General features: G+C 34.3%; 1 protein-coding gene across 6 annotated transcripts in view; it reads right to left on the bottom strand.

Annotated features, from left to right (window-relative positions):
- Atf7ip (activating transcription factor 7 interacting protein) overlaps nucleotides 1-25,356 on the bottom strand; it is a 144,419-nt gene that overhangs the window by 36,175 nt on the left and 82,888 nt on the right. For all 6 annotated transcript variants that reach the window (XM_005378990.2, XM_005378989.2, XM_013511438.1 and 3 more), the window contains 5 exons: nucleotides 21,289-21,354; nucleotides 17,351-17,424; nucleotides 16,720-16,808; nucleotides 13,394-14,032; nucleotides 7,885-7,949 (listed from right to left, as the gene is read on the bottom strand). In XM_005378990.2, the coding sequence (XP_005379047.1) occupies nucleotides 7,885-7,949; nucleotides 13,394-14,032; nucleotides 16,720-16,808; nucleotides 17,351-17,424; nucleotides 21,289-21,354 (933 nt within the window). The remainder of the gene's footprint in view (nucleotides 1-7,884; nucleotides 7,950-13,393; nucleotides 14,033-16,719; nucleotides 16,809-17,350; nucleotides 17,425-21,288; nucleotides 21,355-25,356) is intronic.

Genomic DNA, 25,356 nt, shown 5'->3' with positions numbered 1-25,356 from the left:
TTGTCTGTACTGTGCTTGTGATATGTTGTAAAATGTTGTATGTCTGTTAATGTTTCCCTCCTTTTATCTTTAAAAAAAAAAAAAAAAAAAAAAAAAAACAACACTGAGATTCCATCTTACTCCAGAAAAAATGGCTACCATCAAGAAATTAAGCAATAACAAATGCTGGAGGGGCTGTGGTGAAAAAAGATCCCTTCTCCACTGTTGAGGGAGTAGAGACTGGTGCAGCCACTGTGGAAAAGTCAGTCTGGAGATTCCTCAGTAAAATAGGATTAGAGGAATTCAAACCAGCTAATCCTCTTCTTGGCATTTTTCCAGAATAACTAAAAACATCATACCATGACAATATATGTGCACCCATGTTTATAGGAGAGCAATTTGTAATAGCTAAATGGTGGAAACAACCCAATACCCATCAACTGAGGAATGGATAAAAAAGATGTGGTATTTTTATATAATGAAATATTATTCAGGTATAAAGAAAGATAAACTTGAGGCTTTTTAAAATGGTTGCCACTAGAGACCATACTAATAAGTGAAATAAATAAGGCTCACATGTATCAATGTCATATTGTCTCCCTAGTATAATAACCTAAAAGAGTAAATGAAATCTAAAAGGTACAACAGATAGAAGGAAGCTGCTCAAAAGGAAAGAACAACTGGGTTAAGAGACAGGAGAAAATAAAGAAGACACACACATATATGATGGCAGGGATAATTGTACTATAAATTTCTGAAAGGAACAGTTGATATTTAATTGTTTGATCATTCTTGCATGTCTGTTTATCTGAGTAACCAATATGAAGACAACAGTATATAATGCAACAACCACCGTTAATTTCTTTCCACCTTGTCTGAGATTCTGTATTGTTTATATTGTTTTTATGTTGTTTCGTTTATGTCTGTATGTTTGTTAATATGTTTTGGTTCTTTTATCTCTAAAAATAAAATAAAAAAAGAAATAAAATGAACTCTACAGCAACCCATTTTTTAAAAAATGAAAACCCATAGCTAGAAAGCCAAAAGAAGAATTTAAATACCTAAAAAGAGGACAAGAAGTAAAGTGGGAAAGACACCACAGAGAAATACCAGATTGGAAAAAAAAAAAAAAACAATAGCAGACCTAAATACAACCATATCAATAGATATATTAACTGTAAAAGGACTAAACAACTCCTATCAAAATGTAAAGATCATCAGATGGAATAACAAAACAAAAACTCAAGAGACAACATTTTCTTTCTTGCTAAGATTCACTCTGAATAAAAAGACAGAAACAGAGCCAGATGTGATGGCACATGTCTATAATCCCAGCACTCAGGAGGCTGAGGCAAGAGGATCACTGTGAGTTTGAGGCCAACCTGGGCTACAAAGTGAGTTCAAGGTCAGCGTAAACTGCATAGTCAAACTCTGTCCAAAAAAGACAAAAAGACACAAATAGGTTAACAGTAAAAGTCTGAAAAAAGTTAACATGCATACAGTAAACAGAGAAGGGCTGCCATGACTTATTAGAAGACAAAAGACAAAACCTTATAATAATGAAAGGGTGAATGTATTAGGAAGACATAAGATTATAAATTACACATTATGGAAAAACATAAACCTTGTAATAGAGCATCAAATCCTATGGAGTAAAACTGATGAAACTGAAAGAAAAACTGGGACATATTCAGCCATGTTGGAGCCTAATATACCACTCTCAATAGCAGAAAAAAACATTAGACCAAAAAGCCATAATCCAGTAAACACACAGAAGATCCAAAGGACATGATCAACTACATTATTCTAACATTTATAGAATATTACACCCAAGAGCAAGATAAACAATGTTTTCAAGTGTAATGATATATTCACTAAGATACACATGTTGAGCTTTATAACACAAGTCTAAGGTCCTTAATGAAATCATACAGAGGATAATGTCCTAAACACAAGAGTATCAAATGACAAATTAATTATAAAATGATACTTGCAAAATCTCCAAATTTGAAAAGACATATATAAGCAATCCACGACCCAAAAAGAAATAACAAAGAACTAAATTACATGAAAAGGAGACATATAAAAATTTGCAGTAAAACTCTCAAAGATACAAGCATATGCAAAGGCAAGGACTTTCTGAATAGAAACCTAACTGTCTAAGAAGTAACATCAACAATCAACAAATGGGATCATATTTGTTATGATTAAATAACTGCATAGCAAAGAATGAAAAGACCACATGCAGAATAAACAATTTTGCCAGCTACTCCCCAGACAGGACTAATATACAGAATACACAAAGAACCTAAAAGCACTGGACCCACCCAAAATAAACAACCCATTCAAAAATAGTCAATTAAATATACTTTCTCAAAAGAAAAAGTACAAATGCCAGTGGGTATATGAAAAAGTATCTGGTATCTTTGGTCACTAGAGAAAAATGCAAATAATACTGAGATTCCATCTTAACTCATAAAGAATGACTACCATCAAGAACTAAAAAAACATTCATCCCAGCACGTGAGGAAGCGTGAGGCAGAAGGACTGCCATGAGTTCGAGGCCAGCCTGAGCACCATAGTTCAAGGCCAGTCTGAATACATAGCAAGATCCTGTCCAAAACAAACAAACAAAAAATGCTCATAAGACTTGGTAAAAAGGAACCCTTCTACATTGTTGGTGGAAATGTTAACTAGTGCAACCACCTTGGAAATCAGTATGGAGATTCCTAAGAAAATCAAAAAACAGAAATTCCATCTGCTCAAAGTAGAGTTCTTCCAAGTATCTTCCCCAAATAGTTAAAAGCCATCACAGTACAGTTATAAGTGCATACCCATATTTACAGTAGCACAACTCATAATAACTAACTCTTGGAAGCATGTTCAATGCATGACTGGATAAAGAAAATGCAGTACATATGCATGATGAAGTGTCAGCCATAAAGAAGTATAGAGTCATTTGTACAAAAATGAATGTATCCTGAGACCACAATTGTAAGTCAAATAAATGAGATACAGAAGATTAACTATTACATGGTTTGTCTTATATGAGAAACCCAAAGTACATATAATCTAGGAGTAAAATAAAAGATGATGTGAAAGAGGGAGACAGACATCACAGAGATGGGAGGAGACAGGTGGAAGGAAGGGAGGAAAAAAAGGATCATGATGAGGTACGTGTATGTACCAACTCCACATAATGAATGTATTTATTATATATTGTAAACATATACTAATAAAAAAAGAAGAAATATGTGCAGAATGCAGCTAAAGCAGTGTCCACAGAAAAATTTGTAACATAAAATTCTTACACAGGATAAGAAAAAGACATAATAAGTGATCTAAGCTATTAAATTACAATTTTTATTCATAGTAACCTGATAAGATACAGCTTATCTACTATCCCATACTACAGGCAAGTTTCCTGGCTAGATTTTCTTTTTAGAAATACAACTGGTAGACCAGGCCTGGTGGCCCATGCCTGTAATACCAGCACTCTGGGAGGCTGAGGCAGGAGGATTCAAGTTAGACCTCAGCCTGGGCAACTTCATGAGACCGTGTCACAAAATTAGAAAATTATAAAAGGGCTGGGAACATAGCCCAAAGTGAGGGTCCTGGGTTCAATCCCCAGTACCACCCAAGGGGGAGGGGTTGCAACTGGTAATTATTTCAATTATTAAGAGCATTTTTAAGACACATGAGGGGCTGGGGATTTAGCTCAGCGGCAAAGTGCCTGCCTGGCAAGCGCAGGTCGTGAGTTCGGTTCCCCGGTACCGGAGAAAAAAAAAAAAAAAAAGACACATGATAGTTAACATTCTTAGCAGATTGCATTTTTACCATCTCTTTATATTTACTAACATATCTAATTTTTATAATAATCTTTTGAGGTAAGTATTAGCATTACATCCATTTTATAGGTAAAAAGTTACTTAGGTATGAAGTCACTCACCATTAAGTAACAGAACAAGAGCTATGACATCTCACTGTAGAATTTATTATTTCTATGCCACTAGGGGGAAACTGACAAACACATATAATTACTATATACATGTTTATCTTTTCTTCCTGCCAACACATTACATCTGAGAATACTTATCTAATCAGAGATAACATGTTTATATCTACATTTACACATATTATTGAACCCCTCAGTTTGAAGCCATCAAAAATATCAGTTGTATCAAACAGTTTTTAACATTAAGAATTGTATTTTATTCCCAAAATAACCAGTCTCATTACAACACTAAGAAATTTCAAGAGAGGAAAGAGTGGCTCTTTAGTTTTTTTGGTAGTGAAATAAACAAGTACATATTTAAGAGACGAGAGAAGGACACTTCAACAAGTAGAAAGCACTACTATTACAAGTAGAAAGCATTATTACAAAAGACTTGATTGCACACTCTTTTCACATCTCTTGCACAGGAACCTAGAACCATAATTGGGGCTTAGCCAATTAACAGAAATGTGGCCTCCTGAAGGTCAATTAATGAGTAGTAATTTTTTTATATACACGTTAGTGGACTGCACCCCACTATCAGATCAGAAATGCACAGCACAATCATGATTGATGATGCACACCTAGGGTTCACTGTTGAGGTCTTGAGTTTCCAATGCCACAATCAAGTTATACAGAAAATGTGTCTATGTGACCAGGTCTTCCAAAACTCTCAGGCCCTGAAAATCAGAGTTCTCTGGGTAGAGAGACCCTTTGCAAACGTCCCGGTAGTTAGTAAGCCAGAGAGACAAAGCAAATTCTGTGTGAGCTTAGACACACAGGAAGACTTAAAAAGCTCTTAACTCCTCAAAATATCTTCCTATAGTTCTCACTCTACATTTATTTTTTTGCTATGATAAACCATAGCCATTAATATAATCCACTAGCAGGTTTTATGGGTCCTTCTCTAGTGAATTAGCAAATGTGTGATCTTGATTTCTTAAAAAGCTGTACTATAACTATAGACAGCAAGACAAAAAGGAAATAAAAGTCTTACAACATATGCTGACAACACATTATACAAAAATATGTATGAATACAATATACAATAATTCACTGTATGAAATATATTAATAAATGCTTATTTAGAGGACTTTGGAGAAATCTTCACAGGAGAGCTTACTGTCTAAATATCACTTACATTATATTATGTACTATAAATAGCATAAAGATATACTATGCCATTTTGTAAAAGGGACTGGAGCATTTATGGATTTTACTATCTGTGGGCATCCTGATACCAATCCATCACAAATACCAGAGGATGAATGACTGCATGCATTCAATAACTCAGTACTGGACTGCTTTGCAACTCCTTAAATTTGGTGCTTGATGCATTCTGGTATGAAAATTCTGTACTGGCACTGGATGCACAAGTTAGAACTTGTCCCTGTTAGTGCCTTGTGACTGGCTACCCTATCTGGCCAACACAATTTATTTGGTACCCCTCAAGTACCCAGGTACCACTGTATTCATTAGCTAATTAGGTACGGCTAACCAAAAATAATTTCATAGCCATTCAGATTTCCTCTACTTTTAGAATGTTATAAAGTACAAGTAGATTTGGCACAGAAAAAAAGGAGTTAGCCAAAGGTTATTTTGAAAGCGACAGCTCAAGAATTACAGGCTGCTTCACATGAGTGCCTATCTGCTAAGAAGCATACAAGGTAAAAAGTTAACAAGAATTACTACACCTTAAAAAAAAAAAAAAAAAAAGAATTAATACATCTAGTCAGGGCATGGTGGTGCACACCTGTAATCCCAGCACTTGGGGAGCTGAAGCAGAAGGATTGCCAAGAGTTCAAGGATGGCTTGGGCTACATAGTGAGTTCAAGGGCAGTCTGACCTGCATAGCAAAACCCTGTCTCAAAAAGACCAAAAAAAAAAAAGAATACATTTTCAAAAATCCAATAATCTCATATTAATGAAGGTATCTGTTACTAATATAGAAACTGTATTTGCACCCAAAAAAATGCAACTGTGACCCTGTAACAGGAAGCACATACATACTTTCCTTAATGGCTTATTAGATGATAAATTCTTGTTATATTTATTATTCACACCCTTAACTGAAATACATTCAAAGCTGAAACTTTACTATTTTAGACACTTCACTTTAACAGGTTAGTTGCCTTGTTAAAGTACTTGTATGTGCTTATGTTATGTAGTACAATACAAGCTAAATGTTTTAGATTCTAAAAGCTTTGAAGCATAGAGTAATAGGCAATGTTTTAGATTTTCTAGAACAAATTCCTGGTATTATTACACTCTATTAGATTTTTGTACTTTTACTTTTTCTTCAATTAAAAGTATATTAAGCTTTTATAGTCACTTAATAGTGACTGTATATATATATATTTTTATGTATGTAAAGTATATGTTGTATAGTACAGTATTAGTATATACACTATAAATTTCAGTAGAAAACTCCAAACTGCAGTTTAATAGAACTTTTTTGCAAGGATGAAACTATTCTATAACTGTGCTGTCCAATAATATAGTCATTAGCAAAATGTGGCTTTTAAAGTTAAAATAGATTTATTTTAACCAATGATGTTTTTTCAATTAAATTTAAATAGCTACAGGTCTCTGGGAACACAGCTCTGAAAGAACCACTACTACTTATAAAATGATAAACTACAGCCATTATAACGCTTGTTTTCAAAAGCTGAAAATTGCACCTAGCTTGTCAAAAGCAAAATAAAATAGAAAACAAAAATATCAGGAAGGAACATAAATATCAGGAAGGAAATAAAGACATTTATAAATTTCTTGTTTAATTTCAAGTTTCCTTTGTAAAATCAGACTTCCTATACATTTTCACTTAAAAATCACTTATAATACTGGTTTGGATCACCAGAATGGCAGAAAAAGCAAACACATAAAATCTGCGTAGTACCCTGGTATGTGCCTACAGTCCCAGTTATTCAACAGACTGTGGCAGAAGGTCATTTGACCCCAGGACTTCAAGGCCAGTTTGGGCAAAATAGCAAGAACCCCTACATCATATAAATAAGCAAATAAATAACCACTGTATGTATCTTTTTGATATCATGCTTCTTCTAGAAAAATACCTCATACAATGTTACATAACTCTAATTTTAATATTACACACAAAGGTTGCAGTCTGTAAGATAACATATTTTAAAAGCTTTTACTGATCTACAAATGTAGTGTATGTATCTAGCTTTAGACCAAAAGTCATGATTTTAATGGAAAATGTCATGATTATTATGCCCTTATTTTTAAATGTCATTCACTTGTGCCTGACATACTCAAGACTAGAAGTAATACTAGAGTTTCTCTAAACAATTAAAGGAAAGGAAAAAATAAATATTAACAACCTCATTATAAATCTACTACACCTAAGGCAATATAGAAGAATTAGGAAGAATACTGTTAACACAAGAAAACAGCAGTTACTCTATTATTGGGAAGTTAAGATTTAATGAAAAAGTAACAAGATTGGTCAAGTGCTAATAATAAACTATCAGAGAGATAAAAACTTTCTTCCCCAAAAGTCTACCTTCGAGGACACTAACATGATGATGGGGAGTGGGCAGAAGGAGTGGAGCAACATGAGAGTAGGCCACACAGATACTCTCAAAAGCAAGGGCCTGGAAGAAGTTTATGTGCTGCAGACTGAATCTTTCCAGTACATATGAAAGCAAATAAACTTTCAATTATAGAATCCAAACAATCAGTAATATAATCAACTAGTATTATTTCAGAAAAATAACAGGCAAAGAAACTCAACTCTTGTCAAGCATTAAAGAGAAGCTGTGAGAACATGTTTGGACAGCTGTTTAAAAAAACAGTAGTTTTCATTGTAGCAGAGACTACTGACGAAAATCCGTTATTCTTTGGTCTTAATCAGAATTTTATTTTGAAGTAAAAGGGAAAATCATTACCTGTGCTGTGCTATCAGCTGCTTTCTTATTAACAGAAGCATCTATTGGTTTGTTTGTCTGGTTTTCTGAGAAGGAAAAAAAAAAGCCATTTTAAAAAACCATCTACATTATATAAAAGGTTAGGCTGTTGTACATACAATAATTTAGGTAATTTACTCCAACTGTTTTTCTGTCAATGTATGTAAATGGATTCTCTCACAGATCGCTGCAACAGCATCTTTCACAACGGCAAATTTACAATACAGAAGAAAAATCTTCATCTACTCATTGACCCAAGCAATTTAAATTCTATCCTAAGGAATACCTTGGGAAAATAATTTAAAACAGACGCAATGTTCATGCTGTAACATGAGAAAAATGGCTAAACAAAACATAATCCTTCCATACTACAGTATGCCCCTTTGGAGAAAAATTTCTATTTTTTAGCAGCTCAATTGCAGATTACTTTTTATTTATTTATTTTTAACTAACTTGTATTGTTTGTAGTTAAAAAAAAATTGTTACTCCAGAACAGCATTTAAAAAAAAAAAATAACATATATATTTCTGCCCCAATTTTTAAAGGAGTAGTGGGGAAAAGTATTAAATCATTAAATTTTATCAAATATGCCTTTTCCTCTTTGGTAGTATAGCTAACTACACTATCAAGAGTTTAGCTGAAATACTCTAGGGAAGAGATAAAATTTTCTTGTTCAAAATAAGGCATTCCTTCGATTTATAAATCTTCGAAACACCTACAGAGGGAATCATTTTTGTTTAAACAAATATAAAACCATCTTTCCATAGTGTGTGTGTGTGTGTATATATGTATGTATAAATACATATATGTATAATTCTACATTTTAAAAATCAAATAGAATAAGTACCCACCTGTTAAAGGAGGTATCCTAACAAAAGTAAACAGAAAGCCCTTAACAATTTTCTGAATCATTTAAATTCTTTCTGTAGGAAGACTATATTAATTTTTCAAAAAATTATATTATTTAATATGAATGAGCATGTGTTTTGGACTTTAAAGTTCCTAGAGACTATTTAACAGAAAACTAGTTCCAAGTTAGTGATCCTACATGCTGGAGTATTCTCACTAAACTATACTAGCAATAATACCAAAACTTTTATATGCACTGTTAAAAAAATACTCTTTTAGATTTGAAAGGGATTTTCAAACAAAAAGTGACTTTACACGAAAAATAGATAAGGGAGCTTTGTTTTTATTTTCTACTGTAATATTCTCATACAAAAATTCCTTAAGATTTAGTCTGCTTACTAAAATGTCAGACATACATTTTCAAAAAATAATGTTCTGTTACTCAACATGATTCTGACTTGTCTCAGGGCAAATAAGTTAATTACAAAACTGTAGCAATATTTATAATTAGATTTTCAATTATTATAACCCTTTCTTTGAATTAATGTAACATTTTACAGTTTCATGACATCTTTTTCCACTTCTTCTAGTATAGTATCTACCTTAGATGACTTCAGAAAGGAAAAACATCAACTTATCAATCAATGAATTAGCAAAATTGGTCGAGGTGTGAATTCAAATTGTAACTCAAAATCCTAATTGGGGCATATCACTATCTTGTTATCCTTCAAAAATTATTTCATGTAACAAAGGTCACTCTTAACCAATACTACATTTTTATCATATTCATACAAATATTTTAAAGGATGAGTATAAACCTGTACTATTCTCTCAGTAGGTCTGCGTAACTGCTGTATGAACAAAAATGGAAGGCAAAATCTTCATTCAACTCTTGTCACTGAAGAACTCAAAGGAAATTAAAGTTGGAGTTATGCTTAAATTCTTATTTTCATATACTCTTGAAATAAGAGAAGTTTTAGTGAGATCTGAGTTATAAATGAATTCTATGTAACTCTCCCCCAAATCAGGATTTCCTTTAAGTCTACCTTAGTAAATGGTGTTAGCACTTAAGACTTAACAAAGTCTTAAGAAACCTAAGTATCCTTTTTTTGGAGACAGGGTTTCACTATGCAGTTCAGGCTCGCCTTGAACTCGCATTGTAATCTGGACTGTACTCAAACTCACAGCGATCCTCCTGCCTCAGCCTCCCACGCTGGGATTACAGCCATGCACCACCATGCCCAGCCTAAGAAACCTAAGTATCTTTAACATTTCTCTCACCATTTAATCTTTGTGAGTAAATTAGCAAGTATTGCCAATCCTGGCTTTTGAATAATTTAAACTTTTATACCACTACTTCTTATCTAGTTCACTGCAAGTACCTCCTAAGTTTCTTCCCTAATTCCATTCTTATCCCTTCCAAACCATTTTCTACATTGCAGCCACTATTCATAAATGTCAAACTCCCTCTCCTTAAAAAACCATTAACTTCCTTTCCCACTTTTTGTTCATTAGCTCATATCTTTCCAGACCACCCATGTCCTCTCATATCTTCTCAAAGAAAACAGCATGTTTTAATATTCATCACACTTATAATTACTCAATGGACAAATTCCCTATTTGACTGCAAGTACAAGACTACTCTGTATCCACAAAACCTTAGAACGACACAGGCAACTCAGTATTTCATGAATGAATAAAATAACCACAATTTGAGTCCTAAATGTCCAAAACAGCCCAAGGAAGACATTCACTATAAACAGACAATACTGACTTAGATTCCTTAATATAAATCAATTACAATAAAATATATACAAATATATGTAGTTATACAGAATAGTCTTTAAGTAAATAACTCCTATGTAAGCACAGGAGTTGGAAAATTTTAATTATATAACCTAATGGATTTATCACAACAGGGATGCAGAGATAAGTGTCAACTTTCATGTTCAGTAAAAGTTTGCCATGGTGTGTTACCTTAGGTTTTAGAAGAATAAAAATATCAAACACCTATTTTAATGTCATTTATGGCACCCATGAAATTAGGCATGATCAATGAACAGATATTTTTATAAGAATTTAGTATAACATTATAAAAATATAAAATTGTCATTTAAATTTATTTACCATATAATAATTTATTTTTTAGCTGTAACTTAAATGGAAATTGAAATAAGGATCTGTAATCTAATGTATATATGAATGTACTATGCTAAAATATAAAAATTTATACTCTGGTTTCTCTTCAGATCATATAAATCTTTTGCCTTTATTAAAACATAAAAATTTATTTCAAAAGTAGAATGCCACAATGAGATTAATCATTATAGAAACTATTAATAATATATAGCAAATAAATTTGTAAGAGAATGACACATTACTATTAATAGAGTGCACTGACTAAATACTTCTGGAAGATACTCTTCTTGTGCTATCAAATGATCATAAAAATTTTCAGAGGCCATTCAGATGAAATTATAAATCTGGCATTTGTAGAAGTGGTTAGGAGACAGGCATTCATAATACAAAGAAAATATTCTCCTGAGTTTGCTTTCTTTATGGGCCCTGGTCGTTTAAGAAAACATTGTATTGTATCTTGGACTACACCTTCTCAGAAGATCAGGAACTAAAAACATTGTGAACTTCACTTCAAAACTTCATAAAGGTGACAAATTACAGAATCAATTTAAAACAAGGCCCATTATGAATCATTTGACACACTAAAAAACACTAAAATTAAAAGAAAAAGAAAGTGGAGAAGCATGGAAGAATGTCCTCCCCACAATTTTGTCCTCTGGTCTCAGTTAAAAGTAGGGCTCTCTCTGTGTGCTGCGAACATGAAACAGGGACTGTGGAGTAATGTGAAATCGGCTAATGCTAACTCTGCTGCTGCGCTACGCAAACAATTATAAGCATTGTTAATAGCAGCTGCATTTTCATACAGAATGTGTTTACATTTACCCCACATGTTCACTAACGAGGGTGACATTCAGCTTTAGCCTAATATTAATTTTGATCACTATTCATTTAGTTTCTTGACAATTCTGTGAAATGTCATCATTATACGAGAGAAAATAGAGTGACCACATTAATTACATGACAAATAAAAAATAAGGAGTGTTAAAGTCTACTTGAAAAGTAATTTTATTGCCTAGCATGTATGAGGCCCTGGGTTCTATTCCCAAAAGTGCAGAAAAAGAAAAAAAAATTTTTTAAATTTTGTATGTTAAAATGCTTCTTATATTTCATAGTCACTTATTACATCAATAAGAAAAATACTATAGGAACTTCATTATATACATGATACCACCCACTCTTGTTTGGTTTTCTAAAAGTAGCTGGAATAAATGTGAAATGAGAAGCGAAAAAAAAAAATAAGTTCAAGAATGCATACAAAATGTGTACTTTCTAGGAAAAGAAACAGACTTCTGCAATTTTAAATACAGGTACAGTCAGGCTCTCCTTTTTTCATTACTTCTACGTAAAACACAAACATTCAGCTATCCTATGGTGAGGGAGAAAACAAGAAATCAGATATTCTGTAGTAAATCAGAAGTGGAAGAATCTATTTTTCAGTTGTTCAAATTTAGAAGATATGAGCAATGAATGCACAACAGACTTCCCCCACTGGGTAGGAAAGATATGTGCTTTTTATTGTTCTCCTATAAGTGTATAGTATCTCAACTAGAGACTTAAAATACAGGCCAGGGATATAGCTCAGTGGCACAAATGCCTGCCTGGCAAGCACAAGGTCCTGAATTCGAATCCTGGTATCCAAAAAAAAAAAAAAACTTAAAATATACTTATTTTATTTAGAGATCCCTAGCAAACCTATAATACAGCTCATAATGCTGCTATAACAACTAAATTAAAAACTTACAAAAATTAGGAGAAGAACTAAAAGATAAAATAAAATGCAAATTTCTCACTCAAAATAAACCCCCTCTCAAACTGGGAAGACAAAAGGCAGGAGGGACATAATTCAGTAACAGGTATCAAACACAGGTAAGACAGGAGAAATTCTAATTTTCTATAGCACAGAAGAGTAATTACATTGTGTAAAACAACCTATATTTCAAAATGACTAGAAAAGTATAAAATTTCTAGTTCATAAATATGATTAACCTGTGAGCCATGTGGGAGGGCATGTCTGTAACCAGGGCTCTGGGAAGCTAAGGCAGGAGGATCGCAAGCATGTGCCTAACCTAGGCAATTTAGTGAGACCCTGTCTCTTTAAAAAGAAAAAAAAAAAAAAGTGGAGTGGGGACGCAGCTTAGTATGAAGGCCCTGGGTTCAATTCCCAGTAAAACAAAAATAAAAATTAAATTTAAAAAATTAACCTTTGAAGAGATAAAACTGCTTATTCCCGTTTTATTATTATACAGTGCATACATGTATCAGATTATCATAATGTATCCCATAAAAGATGTACAAATATGTCTCAATTAAAAAAAAAACCTCTTTCAAACTTTAAAAACATCATTTCTCTTAGGTATCTAGAAAATTACTAAAAATAATCTTAAGGAAATTCTATTTACCTTGTTCTTCCAATAATACCAGCCACTTTGAAAAAAAAAGTTGAATTATGTAAAAGTCGTTAACACACTTTTATTTCTACTACTAAACCAATATGATGACTTACCAATTCTTGGGGTGGTAGTGCTATTTTGTTCCACAGAAGATGAAGTACTAAAAGCAGAAATTGGAATTTTCATCTGTATAGGACCTCGAGTATTCGATGCGCTATACAGTCCTGATGGGCCCACTGTAGGTAAAGAAGTCCTTGTGGCTTGCACAATAGAGTGTGCTGTCGGAACAGCCTGTACAGCAAGTGTTGTTCCTAATGGTGCAGCACCGGCTGGAGAGTTCCTTTGAATACTAGGACTGGGCACAGAAGGAACGTTGTTTGGTTTAGAAGGATTTGGCAAGGATGGCAAGGATACTGGATTTTTGGTAAGACCACTCACTGTAGGTGGGCTTTGCACAGAAATAAACTCAACATTGCCAGATGGCTGATTGGTTACTAAAGTCCCTGGATGGCTCTGCAGGAGCTGAGGCTGGGAGGATACTGCAACAGGAACATGCAAAATCACTGGCAAAGGTTGTAAAGAAATTGTAGGTTGAGGATTTCCAGTAGGCACCTGAGTAGTTGCAACTACTGTAGCTGTATTGGGTGCAGGAAGAACAGGTGTTGCTGTTTGAGCACATGAGGTTGTTGGATTCTGCAGTTTAGGTTGACTAGTGACAACTGCTGGAGGAGTGACAAGACTGGCTGAAGATACTGTAAAGAAGAAAAAACAAGTCTTAAATAGCTACCATAAGTTATGACTTACAATAATGACACATGCAAATTCATTGTTACATATAGTAAAGTCTTTCATAATGAGAATTTTCCTAGGTTTAAATTCTGGTAGTTCTTACAATTGAATTTTTAGAAACATTTTTGTATGTACACATGTATATTATGAGACTGGGATATGACTTAACAGTAACATGGAGGACTGCTACCTCGGTATCAGCAACAGTCTCTGCAAATTACCACAGTCACTTCAGAATAGCTAACTGGAACAACAAACAACACTAAAAACCAATGAAATAAAAATGCACAGATATTTTGGAAACATTAAAAATATTATAAGTGGCTTATAATAGGAGCAATAAATAAATATAAATAGGAACTCTAGAAAGAGTCTTGACCATTAATGAGTAGCAGATAAACTTAGACATCATAGTTTATCACTGGGACCATGTGAAACATGTGTACGTGGACTGAGTTAACTGAATTCACTACGAAAGGAACGAACAAGTTGGGGATCCCTGTACTGACATCTTTTGATATTAGATGATACAGAAAATAACTATGAAGACTACAGATGGATTAAAAAATGGGAGAGTAGACTATTTGTAGTAATTTCAATTTATAGCAATTATGATTCTACTCCTTGTGTTCATTCTCAAAAACCAGTTGGATATATGTAACTAAATTTGTTCTTCATTCATGTACACTCTTTCTAAAACCACAGGTACACTAGAGCGGAGTATGGTCCAGGCAAACACCTGTGGTTTCTTGAGACTGTTACAGAGAGTTTGCAAAGTCAGAACTGTTATCACTGTACGGACATTTCTACTGACGAAGCAAAAGGAACAGTAAGGAGAACTGCTGACTCCTTACTTCAACAGTCCTTGAGTGGTAAGGAGACGCTTTCCAAGACTCTGAGTTGGTGCCTAAGAACACAAACAGTACGGAACTCTACAAACCATGTATCTTTTCCTCTACACTCACTTGTTGCTTGATAAAGATGCTCTATGAAATGCATAGTTAAGCAATTTCATTGTGGTGCAATCACAAAGTACACTTACACAAACCTAGATGATGTAAGTTAATTTACTTATGTGAAGTGATCAAGAGACACAGTAGACATGAAATTTATGAGGTTACTGCTGGCATAACACAGCAAACTATTTTATAGCAAACTTTTAAAATATGGAATGCATTTTAAATAGCAATAAAAGTTATAGTAAATAAGTTAGTAACACATTTTGTTATTCAGTATTATGTATTGTACACAATTCCGTGTGCTATACTGTTATAAACTGACAGTGTTGTAGATTTGTTTACATCAACATAAAACTCATGAGTAATGTGCTGAGCTATGTTGCGAAAGCTACAACTTTACCAAGTGGTGAGAATTTTCAGCTCAATTATAATTTTATGGAACAACTGTGTTACACAGTTCATCGCTGATGAAATGCTATTATGCCATGCATGACTGCATATACACATGTATGATATAGTTAAGTTTATAAACTAGGCATAGTAGAAAATAATAAATATGTAGAACAATTTTAACAATATACCATAATGACATTTATGAATTATTCTTGGAATTTATCCTTGAATATTTGACCACCACAGGTAAATGAAATTCTGGAAAATGAAACAATAAAGGGTACACAAAAACCAAGGTAGTGTAGTGTACCACACTGTCACCACATTCTTCATTACCCTATGCTTTTAGCTAAAAACAAAGTCTATTTCAGTTAAAAATATCCATAATGAAGCAATAAAAACCATTAATTTTATTATATCTCAATACTTGTGTAGCATTTTTAATACTCCATAAAGAAATAGGCAGTATAAAATAGGTGCTATAAAAAAAAAAACACAGCTGCATGCCAAAAAAGGATAACTGACACAAGGAAAAGTACTTTGTATGAGGCTAAATTTTATTCATATACGTCAGCCAAATTAAAATAATGAAACAAACTCTGGTGTGGCAGCTGTAATCCCAGGACTTGGGAGGCAGAAGCAAGAGAATCATGAGTTTGAAGCTAGCACGAACCAAGACCCTGTCCCTCTCTTCTCTCCCCACAAAAGCAAAAGACTGAAAATAGACATAGATTTATAGCTGTCTTTAAATGTCCTAATATCTTAAGCAAAACAGAGATTTATAAACATGAAAGCCAGTATTTCACTGGTATTTTTTTTTTGTAGGGGAAGGCACCAGGAATCAAACTCAGGACCTCACGCTTGCCAGGCAAACACTGCACCACTGAGCTAAATCCCCACCCTCTTGGTATTTTTAATCTTGAAAATTATAGCTATTTTTCACTAAAGAATGTTGTCTGTTACACCTTACAAGTTTATTAGCAATCTTAAATGAATAAATTTCCTTTTAATTTTTTAACTGAAATGGATAGTATGAAGTGGTATAACTCATAAACAAAAGCACATAGGGGTTTTTAATTTTGAAGGTTGTGAAAGGATCTAGAGACCAGAAAGTTTGAGAAATAATCAAGAATTTTAATATCTATATTCTAATATATACTTGTGATCCCAAATTTTTAGTAATATATTGTACTTAGACCAATAAGCCCAGTTTTCTAGTCCATTTCAATCTCAAAAGAATGTAAGAGATCCAAAGCCTTAATATCTAAGAAAAAAAATTTGTCTGTTAAAAATGTTACCTGTATTCCCAGGAGTTTGAAAAGATGGTGGTGCACTCTCACCTACATTTCTTTTGGACTCCAACATCTGTCTTACTGTGCTTGCATTTCTATGAAATATACACATACAAATAATCAATGAACATGCCACTCTGGGGAAAACTATCAATATGTAGAAAATGCACTGGCCTATAGTAGAAAAGCAATGACTAGATTTGGGTTTTACAACCCTAAACCACGAGCAAACACAAAAAAGCACAGACGACATGCAGACTTCTAAGTGCAGGGGTCTATGGCATTAGGGAACAGTCTTTCTTTTATATTCTAACATTATTAATATTTAAGCTGAAGACCAAATGAAGGTTCTAATATAACACAATCTTTTTACAACTGAAAAAAGCATTTATCAATTATTTGAGACTAGTACTCATGACGTGAGGTTAAAGAATTATGCAGCAATGAAAGTCTTATAATAAATTGACAGAATACCCATAGATTACCAATGTAATAAAGCAAAAAAAAGGAAATATTCTCAACTCTGCGTAACAGTATCTCTATATAGATATATATGTTAAAAGATTTTTCTACCAAAGAAAGACAAACAGAACCTTACTATTATTTAAGAACCAGAAAAACAGATTGTAATTCTCACCTGTAGGCCATATTATTACTGCTGATGATATCATTTGCAGATTTTCCAGGTGATACAGGTGGGTTTGGTGGATTCTGGGAAGAGGAAATACCCATATAAAAATAAAAGCCAATTATGTGGAAATTTAAAAAAAAAAAAAAAAAAAAGAGCTACAAATGATTTTTGCAGTATGCAATCTATTACTTGTATTATGTCATGCAAAATAATACAAGTTGAGACAAGAATTTGAAATCCTGCCATTGTCACTTATCAGTTGCATCTGAACTATTTACTGTTGAAGGCAACTGCTTATTATTTAAAAGATGAATATAGTAATTCCTATAATTCAATATTCTTGTAAAGATTATACAAAACTAAAATGTGAAAATGGCTCACATGCAAACATAGCACTAGAAATTTAATAATACATAAACAATATCCAATGTCACAAATCAAAAATTATTAGTCATTATTAAGATTTTGTTTTTTAAAATTCTACCTGCCCTTACATGACTTCAATAATTACAGTTAGTGATGTCATGATTCTAAGTTGCAGCAATAGAACTTATTTCAGCCTTTCTCCCCAGTCAAGGAATACAGAAATGGAATTCTAACATCTACTTATTATCATTGTTTAGAATTCCACCATTCACCATTAATAAAAGTATCATCATTTATTATTTAAAATGAGAATAAATAAGTCCACTTGAGACCGAGTATAAAAATAATACATACTAAGCCAGAGGCAATAAGTACTGAAGATTACATGAAGTGGATGCCACTAACTACTCTCCTCAATAACAAATACATTTCACTACTTCTTATAAAATAACCTTATCAGTATAGTGTTGTATTAGATATGTATGTGTATAGAGGAGACAAAACTCAATTAAGATAAACTGCTATATAAAGGTATTTAAAAACCTGTCAAGACAAACTGTGACACAAACAGAAAAAGCATAAACTAATTTGTAGTGCTGATGGAAAAAAAAAATTAAAGGCTTTGGGGTAAAGACTCTTACCTGAGCAGGTTTTTGAGTAGTTATATTCAAAGTGGTTAAGATAAAAGAAATGACTACTTCAGGGATGTCTCTTTCCTGTCGCTGACATAACACACACAAGGATATGCTTATTTTGGCTCACGGTTTCAAATCCAGCGTCAGTAGGCTGCAAGGCAGCATGCAGAGTAGAGGAGCATAGTTGAGGAAATGCTGCCCGGAAGCAGTGAGCAAAGGGAGGAGCCAGAGAGGGAGATAAACCCTTCCAAGTCAAGCCCCTTTCTAACCAGCCTCTTCTAGCCAGGGCCCACCTTCTAAACTAAACGCAAGTCAGCTATAGCACCTCCAAGATCCAAGCATCTTCCAAAAGCCCAGGCTCTGAACACATGACCCTTTAAGGGACAATCTAGATCTAAATCATAGGAGGAAAAAAAGGAAAAAGGCATAGAGAATAACATAACTGCTCTGAATATGGAAAGGGGTCATTTCATTAAGTGACTTTAAATTATCTGGCATGGTGAGATCTGCAATATGGTAGAACAGGAAGCTGCAAGACACTCTGATGGGGACAGTGACTTGACAAGGACCAGGCCGCCTTTGTGAGACATCCAAAAATGAGAGATTGTAGCAGCCTTGGATTGTAGCAGCCTTGGCAAGAAAAAGACCAAAAAGAGACTCCGTGGAATGAGTAGGAAAGTATGTTCATTTACCTACCACACCCAATTAACTTCCAAGTACTGAAGGCTAAATTAAGGTTTCTTCACCAAGAAGGAAAGAAAAGAATAGAACTTGCATCCAATTTTTTGACAGGATGGTCAAAGCACTAGTTTTTATCTCACCCAACTCAGACACCTGGTTTGGAATACAGACTATAATTGTGGCATACATTGATACTTTGGAGCCTCCAAGACTAAAGGAAAGACCTTTCAGCTTGCTACAGCACTAGAAAGGTTAAATTAACGTAGATGGCACCAAGGGGACTGTCAACCCTAACAGCTTGCTACAGCACAGACAAGTGCAATACTGAATACTGATACCAGAGGGAGCTCCAGAGGAAAAACAGGCAAATTTCTTCAAATGGAAGATTAAAACAAACCCCAGAGACTCCTCTCCAAAAAGGTTTCAGGGGCCCACAAAATTTCTACCCAGGCTGACTAATGAAAGCCTTCCTGTGTACATGGCCCAGGAACTCTGGGAGAAGCGGCTGTTTTTATAAGTACCCAAATTTCAACAAAAGATACCAATACATAGAAAGAAACAGAGAACTATAAAATAAATAAATCTCCAGAAACTGACATTAAAGAAACAAAACAACTATGAATTAAATGACAAAAAACTCAAAATGGCTCTCATCAAGATGCCCAATGAGGCAAAAGAAAACATTAAAAACTTAGCAAAATTAGGAAAATGAGTAAGAGCTAAAAAGTTTAAAAAAAAATCAAACAGAAATTCTGGAGCTGAAAGTGTACTAATCTGTTCTCTGTTGCTAGTAATTCAATACCACAGGTTTACTTTGGCTAACAGTTTTGAACATCCAAAGTCAAGGGACTGCACCTGGTGATGGCTTCTTGACAGCAGAGTCACAGAGTGAATCAGGGTATCATGTGACCAGATAGTACATGTGTATATCTAATCTCTTTCCCTCTTCTCATACAGCCAGCAGGATTCAAAACCATGGGCTCCTCCACATAATGAATTTATGTAATCCTAATCACCTTCCAAAATCCGCATCTCTAGAAACCACAGTCAACTGTTTACATTCTCTTTATACTACACAATGGGCATTAGATTTCAAAACATTAAACCTTGGGAGACACACTCCAACCATGTCCAGACCATAGGGTAAAGAATACAGCTGAAATGAAAAACTGTCTAGCAGATGTGTCCAAATTGCATCCCATGAGTTGGACACATCTGTGGTATAATAAAAAAAATACTGAATAAAGAAAGTCTTAGTACTTATAACAACTGATTATATTGTATAAAAACATACAAAAAGACATATCTCTCTAAGAAAGGTAAATAGAGATAAAGAGAATCCTGCATCACTGCTCTACTTGTACATAAATAATTTTTAATTCTAGCATAGAATTTACAAGACAAATGCACCAAAAAAAGTCAATGAGTCTAAGAAGAAATCACATGGGAAATCAGAAAATACCTTTAAGAGAAATAAAAACACAATATGCCAGGACTTATATAAGTGAAACCAGTACTAAGAGAACAGCTTATATCAGTAAACACAAAAAGAAAGATCTCTGATGAAAGCCTAAGTTTAGGGGATGTAGCTCAGTGGTAGTGCATATGCCCTAGGTTTAATCCCTAATGCTATAAAGAAGGAAGGAAGAAAGGAAATCAAGTGTTAGTGTGGCATTAGAAAGAATACACGCATATATAACAAGAAAACCACAAAAATGGGATCTCTCAGAAGATAGTGAAGAACAAAGAAAATAAGGCAAACTGATTGTAAAATATGGAGGGAGGGAAGCAAGTATCAAACAAAACATCGAAATTTACATCTCAATAAACCTGAAGTGATCAGCAAGAAACAGCAAAGATTACAACAGAAATAAATGAAACAAAGTAGAAAAAAAAAAAAAAAAACCAATGAAACTAAGAGTTTTTGAAAAGAAAATCAAAATTGGCAAACCCTTAACTAGACTAACACAGATTATTCAATTAACTGAAATCTCAAGTGAAAGGGAAGACATTAGATCTGATGCCAAAGAAATGAAAGGACTGTAAGAAACAATTATACGCCAGACAATCTAAAACAAGTAAATCTGTAACACCACATCCACCAAACATGAATCATGAAGACAAAAATATCTGAAAAAAACTTTAATAAGATTTAACAACTGATGAAAACCTCCCAATAAATGAAAGCCCAGGTCAAATTAGCATTTCCTAAGATTACCATTTAGAGATAAATATTAATTATAGAAGACTATCAATTCTTACCTCTTGTCTTTTCTTAAGATCTTCTTTGGCTGCTCCAAAACGTTTGGTTAACCTGGCTATCTTGGCCTGAAAGGAAACCAAAGTGACACGGAAATCAAGTGTCAGTACAGCATTAGAAAGAATACACGCACACATAACAAGAAAATTACAAAAATGGGATTTCTTAGAAGATAGGGAAAAACAAAGAAAATAAGGCAAACTGGGTGCAAAATATGTATTTGGAAAATACAGAAAACTACATCAAAACTATAGTAACCCGTGAATTAAATGGCCAGATGAAAATACTCTCAGTTAAACTTCTTTTTATGTCCACAGCTGTGGAGAGCTGCTCAACACCAGTACATCTCAGAGTAAACAATCCTGTTTTTTTTTTCAAAATGTTATAAACATACTTAATTTTCTTACCATGAATTACACAGTAGGCATACATGTAAGTCATAGGATCTCTTGCTAAAACTTACTTGAATAATGAATAACACATCAAATCATTTATATCCAGTTTCTTTTCCAGATAGGCTGAATGTTTCTTAGTGTCCTGTTGCTGTCAACACTGCAAAGGCTTTATTAATTACTGTTTTCAATAGTACTGCAGATGCAGGCTCAGATGTTAGTCTTTGAAACATTATTCTACTAATACTTAACAATTCGAAATTACCTTGCTAATACTAAATTTTGTCAATGAAATTACTGTATCCCTTATATATACTGCTTGATTACCTCTTCTGCCCAAATATATATCTAAAACAAATGGGGGAAAGGGCAGAAAAACAGAAAGAAAAAGAACATCACATCACTATGTGTATATGCAGTGGTATTTCTTTTCAGTCTTTTACTAAGGCACAGATGGTACATTTTCAAGATTAAGGTAAACTGAGTATGTTCATGAAGCTGCCTAAGGAAGAGTTCCTCCAAAGAATCTCTTCTATGTACTATAAGGCCATTCGTATTATGAAAATGAGAAATGGCTGGTCATGATGACATATACCTGTAACACTACCACTCAGAAGACTGAAGCTGAAAACGGAGAGTGTGATGTCAACCTAAACTAAATAGTGAGTTCAAGGCTGGCCTGGGATGCACAGCAAGACACATACTGGGAAATAAAACTACTATGTATTTCTTTATCCTATGGAGTTTCACAGTTGGACCTGCTTTATAAAGAGAAGCCCCATTTTTCTCTGTCTCTGTAACAGTTTATTACATGAGTTATGAATTGCCTATTCTTTAAAGATTTGTCAGAATATTCTGGCAAAGCTTTCTAGGCCCCATGACTTCTTCAAAAATAGATCTCTGACTGTAATTTTAATAAAGTTACTCAAAATTCTAGGCTTTCTACTTCCTTTTAAGATAAAATAGATTCACTGATACAAGGCTATAATATAAAAACATTCTCTTAAAGGCTCTCCCCTGGATTTTTACTTTTCTAAAGCTTGGCTAGTTTATTTATATTTAATTCTTTCCTTATTTGACGTTTAGTTTTTTATTGTTATTTTGTCCTAGCACTGGTGATGAACATACAGCGAATTTTTACTTTTTCAGTTTTTTTAAAAGTAAATTTAAGATTATAAATTTGCCATTGATTTTTGTCTTAATTATAACACACTGGTTTTTTGTTTTTGTTTTGTTTTTTGAGCCAGGTTATCACTATGTAGTCCAGGCTGACCTGAACTCACTATATACCCCAGATTGGCCTGGAACTCAAGATGATCAATTCTCTTGGCTCAGCCTCCTCATGGTTAAAATTACAGGTGTGTGCCACCCTGCCTTGCTTACCCACCTCTTCTTTGCAGCTGTCTGAGTAACTCTTCCAACTATAAAAATACCTCCAAGAGAGTCTGACCTATTTTTCAACTACAGACATTTCTCTTATCTCTGTCTCCACTTACTGACTTATCACCTTCCTTTCCCCCTTTCCTTCTCTCCACATCCCAGACTAAATGCTACTATTGTAACAGTACAGTCTAGTCTGGGCTGGGCTGCTCTGATCCAGTATGGGCAGGGCTAGTTTGTAAGGGGCAGTGATAAAAGGGCAAAACTGATTAAACAAGTTTTAACATTGATGATGACATACAGTTGGATTTGTGGATACTGTTAAAACCAGTAGGAATTCTCTTCCTAAAACATAGAACTGACTTCAACCCAATCAAACTGAATAGTGTGAAGTGGTAGACAGTATTTCTTAACAAATAGAGACAAGATCAATTCACTGGAAAAGAGAACCCAACTAACCAGATCTTCATACCAACAAGTCTCTTCGCACTATATGACTTCAAACCTCAGCATCAAAAAATGAACATGAAAAAAAACGATGCAACAGGAGATCCCCATCTTCCCAAAAGCAGATTCAAAGGGCAACAACAGAAAAATCAAACACCAACTGCTGAGCTCTACAAAATGATTACAGAGAAAGCAAAGAAACTTGGCAAGCTCAAAATGACATAACCAAATAGATGGTGGAATTAACAAACAAACTGACAAATGTGGTTAGAGAAGAATTGAAAGTTAGAAGAGTTAAATAAAACCATTCAAAACATGAATAACTTTACCAGAAAAAACATATTCCATGAAAAGATGCCAAACAAAAATCCTGCATATAAAGAATTCTACTGAATACATGAAAAGTAAAAGTGACCAATGTAAAAAGAGTGTCGCACTTTGAGGACAATGCAAGCATGACATACTCAGAGATACCTTAATTTAAACAAAACAAGACAGCAAAGGAAGTAAAATTGATCGATACTTTCTAAATGATGTGAAGAAGACTAACGTAAGGTTAAGGATAAAAACAATCAATACCAGAAAAATAATGCAATGACAGGAATAAGTAATAACTTTCAATGTGAAGGGTCTCAACTCACCAATCAAAAGGCACATATTTTCAGAATGGATCAAACAAAACCCAGCAGTATACTTAAGGAACACATTTAATCAAAAAGAAATTCATATACTAAAAATGGAAGGATGGAAAACAGAGTGAATTTCAACACAAATCTGATCCCAAGAGGCAAAGAAGGTCACTATACATATTAGTTAAAGGAAAAATTCAAAAGAAATAACAATTATAAATATATATGCACTAAACACTGGTGCACCTAACATCACACACAAAAAAACACTACTAGACACACTTGATAGTGGGAGATCTTAATAATCCACTGTCACAAACAGACAGACGAAGCAGACTAAAAAAGAAACACAGAAATATCAGAGTTGATCCCACATCTTCAAACACATGAACTTAACAGTGTTTCACCCAACAACAGAACACACATTCTCCTTAGCAATACACGGAACTTTTCCCCAAACAGAATGTATACTAGCCCATAAAGCCTGCATAAATTCAAAAGAATCCAAATTATCCTATCTATACTATAAAATGGTAGCACATTGAAATAAATCAATGGCAAAAGGAATGACAGAAATTTTACAAACACAGGGACATTTAATAACACATTCCTAGCTAAGCATATTGGCACATGCCTATAATCCTAGCACATGGGAGACTAAGGCAGAAGGACTGCTGTGAGTTCAAGACCAGTTTTGGCTACACAGTGAGTTTAAGGCCAGCCTGGACAACACAGTGATATCCTGTCTCAAAAAAAAAAAAAAGACAGACCTCATAGGCCCCCGGAAAGAGGGGCCCAGGCACACGGGGAGCCACGGGCGGGGAACACTGGTCTTTGGACTGGCCCACTTCCTGCCTCGTAGGCCCCCAGAAGGAGGGGCACAGGCGCACAGGGAGCCATGGGTGGAGAGCGCTGGTCTTCAGACCGGCCCGCTTCCTGCCTCTTAGGCCTCCGGAAGGAGGGGCCCAGGTGCACGGGGAGCCATGCGGCAGAGAGCGCTGTTGCACGCTGACCCTCAGGCCGGCCGCCACCGCTCAATTGAGAACTACCATGACGCAGAGAAACAATGACACAATTGGCCCACCATGCACCGGCTGTAGACGCCCACCCACGGAAGTGTGTGAATCATTCAAACATGGAGAAACCCCTCAGAATACATGCCATGCAACAGGTCACTCTTACTCCAGCCATTGAGAACCAGAAAGGTCCAGAGTCAGCGGAG

This window comes from Chinchilla lanigera, unplaced genomic scaffold, assembly GCF_000276665.1.
Source record: "Chinchilla lanigera isolate Chin_1 unplaced genomic scaffold, ChiLan1.0 scaffold00012, whole genome shotgun sequence".
NCBI lineage: Eukaryota > Metazoa > Chordata > Mammalia > Rodentia > Chinchillidae > Chinchilla > Chinchilla lanigera.
Note: the sequence above shows the minus strand (reverse complement) of the source record. Positions and strands in the feature narration are given on the sequence as shown.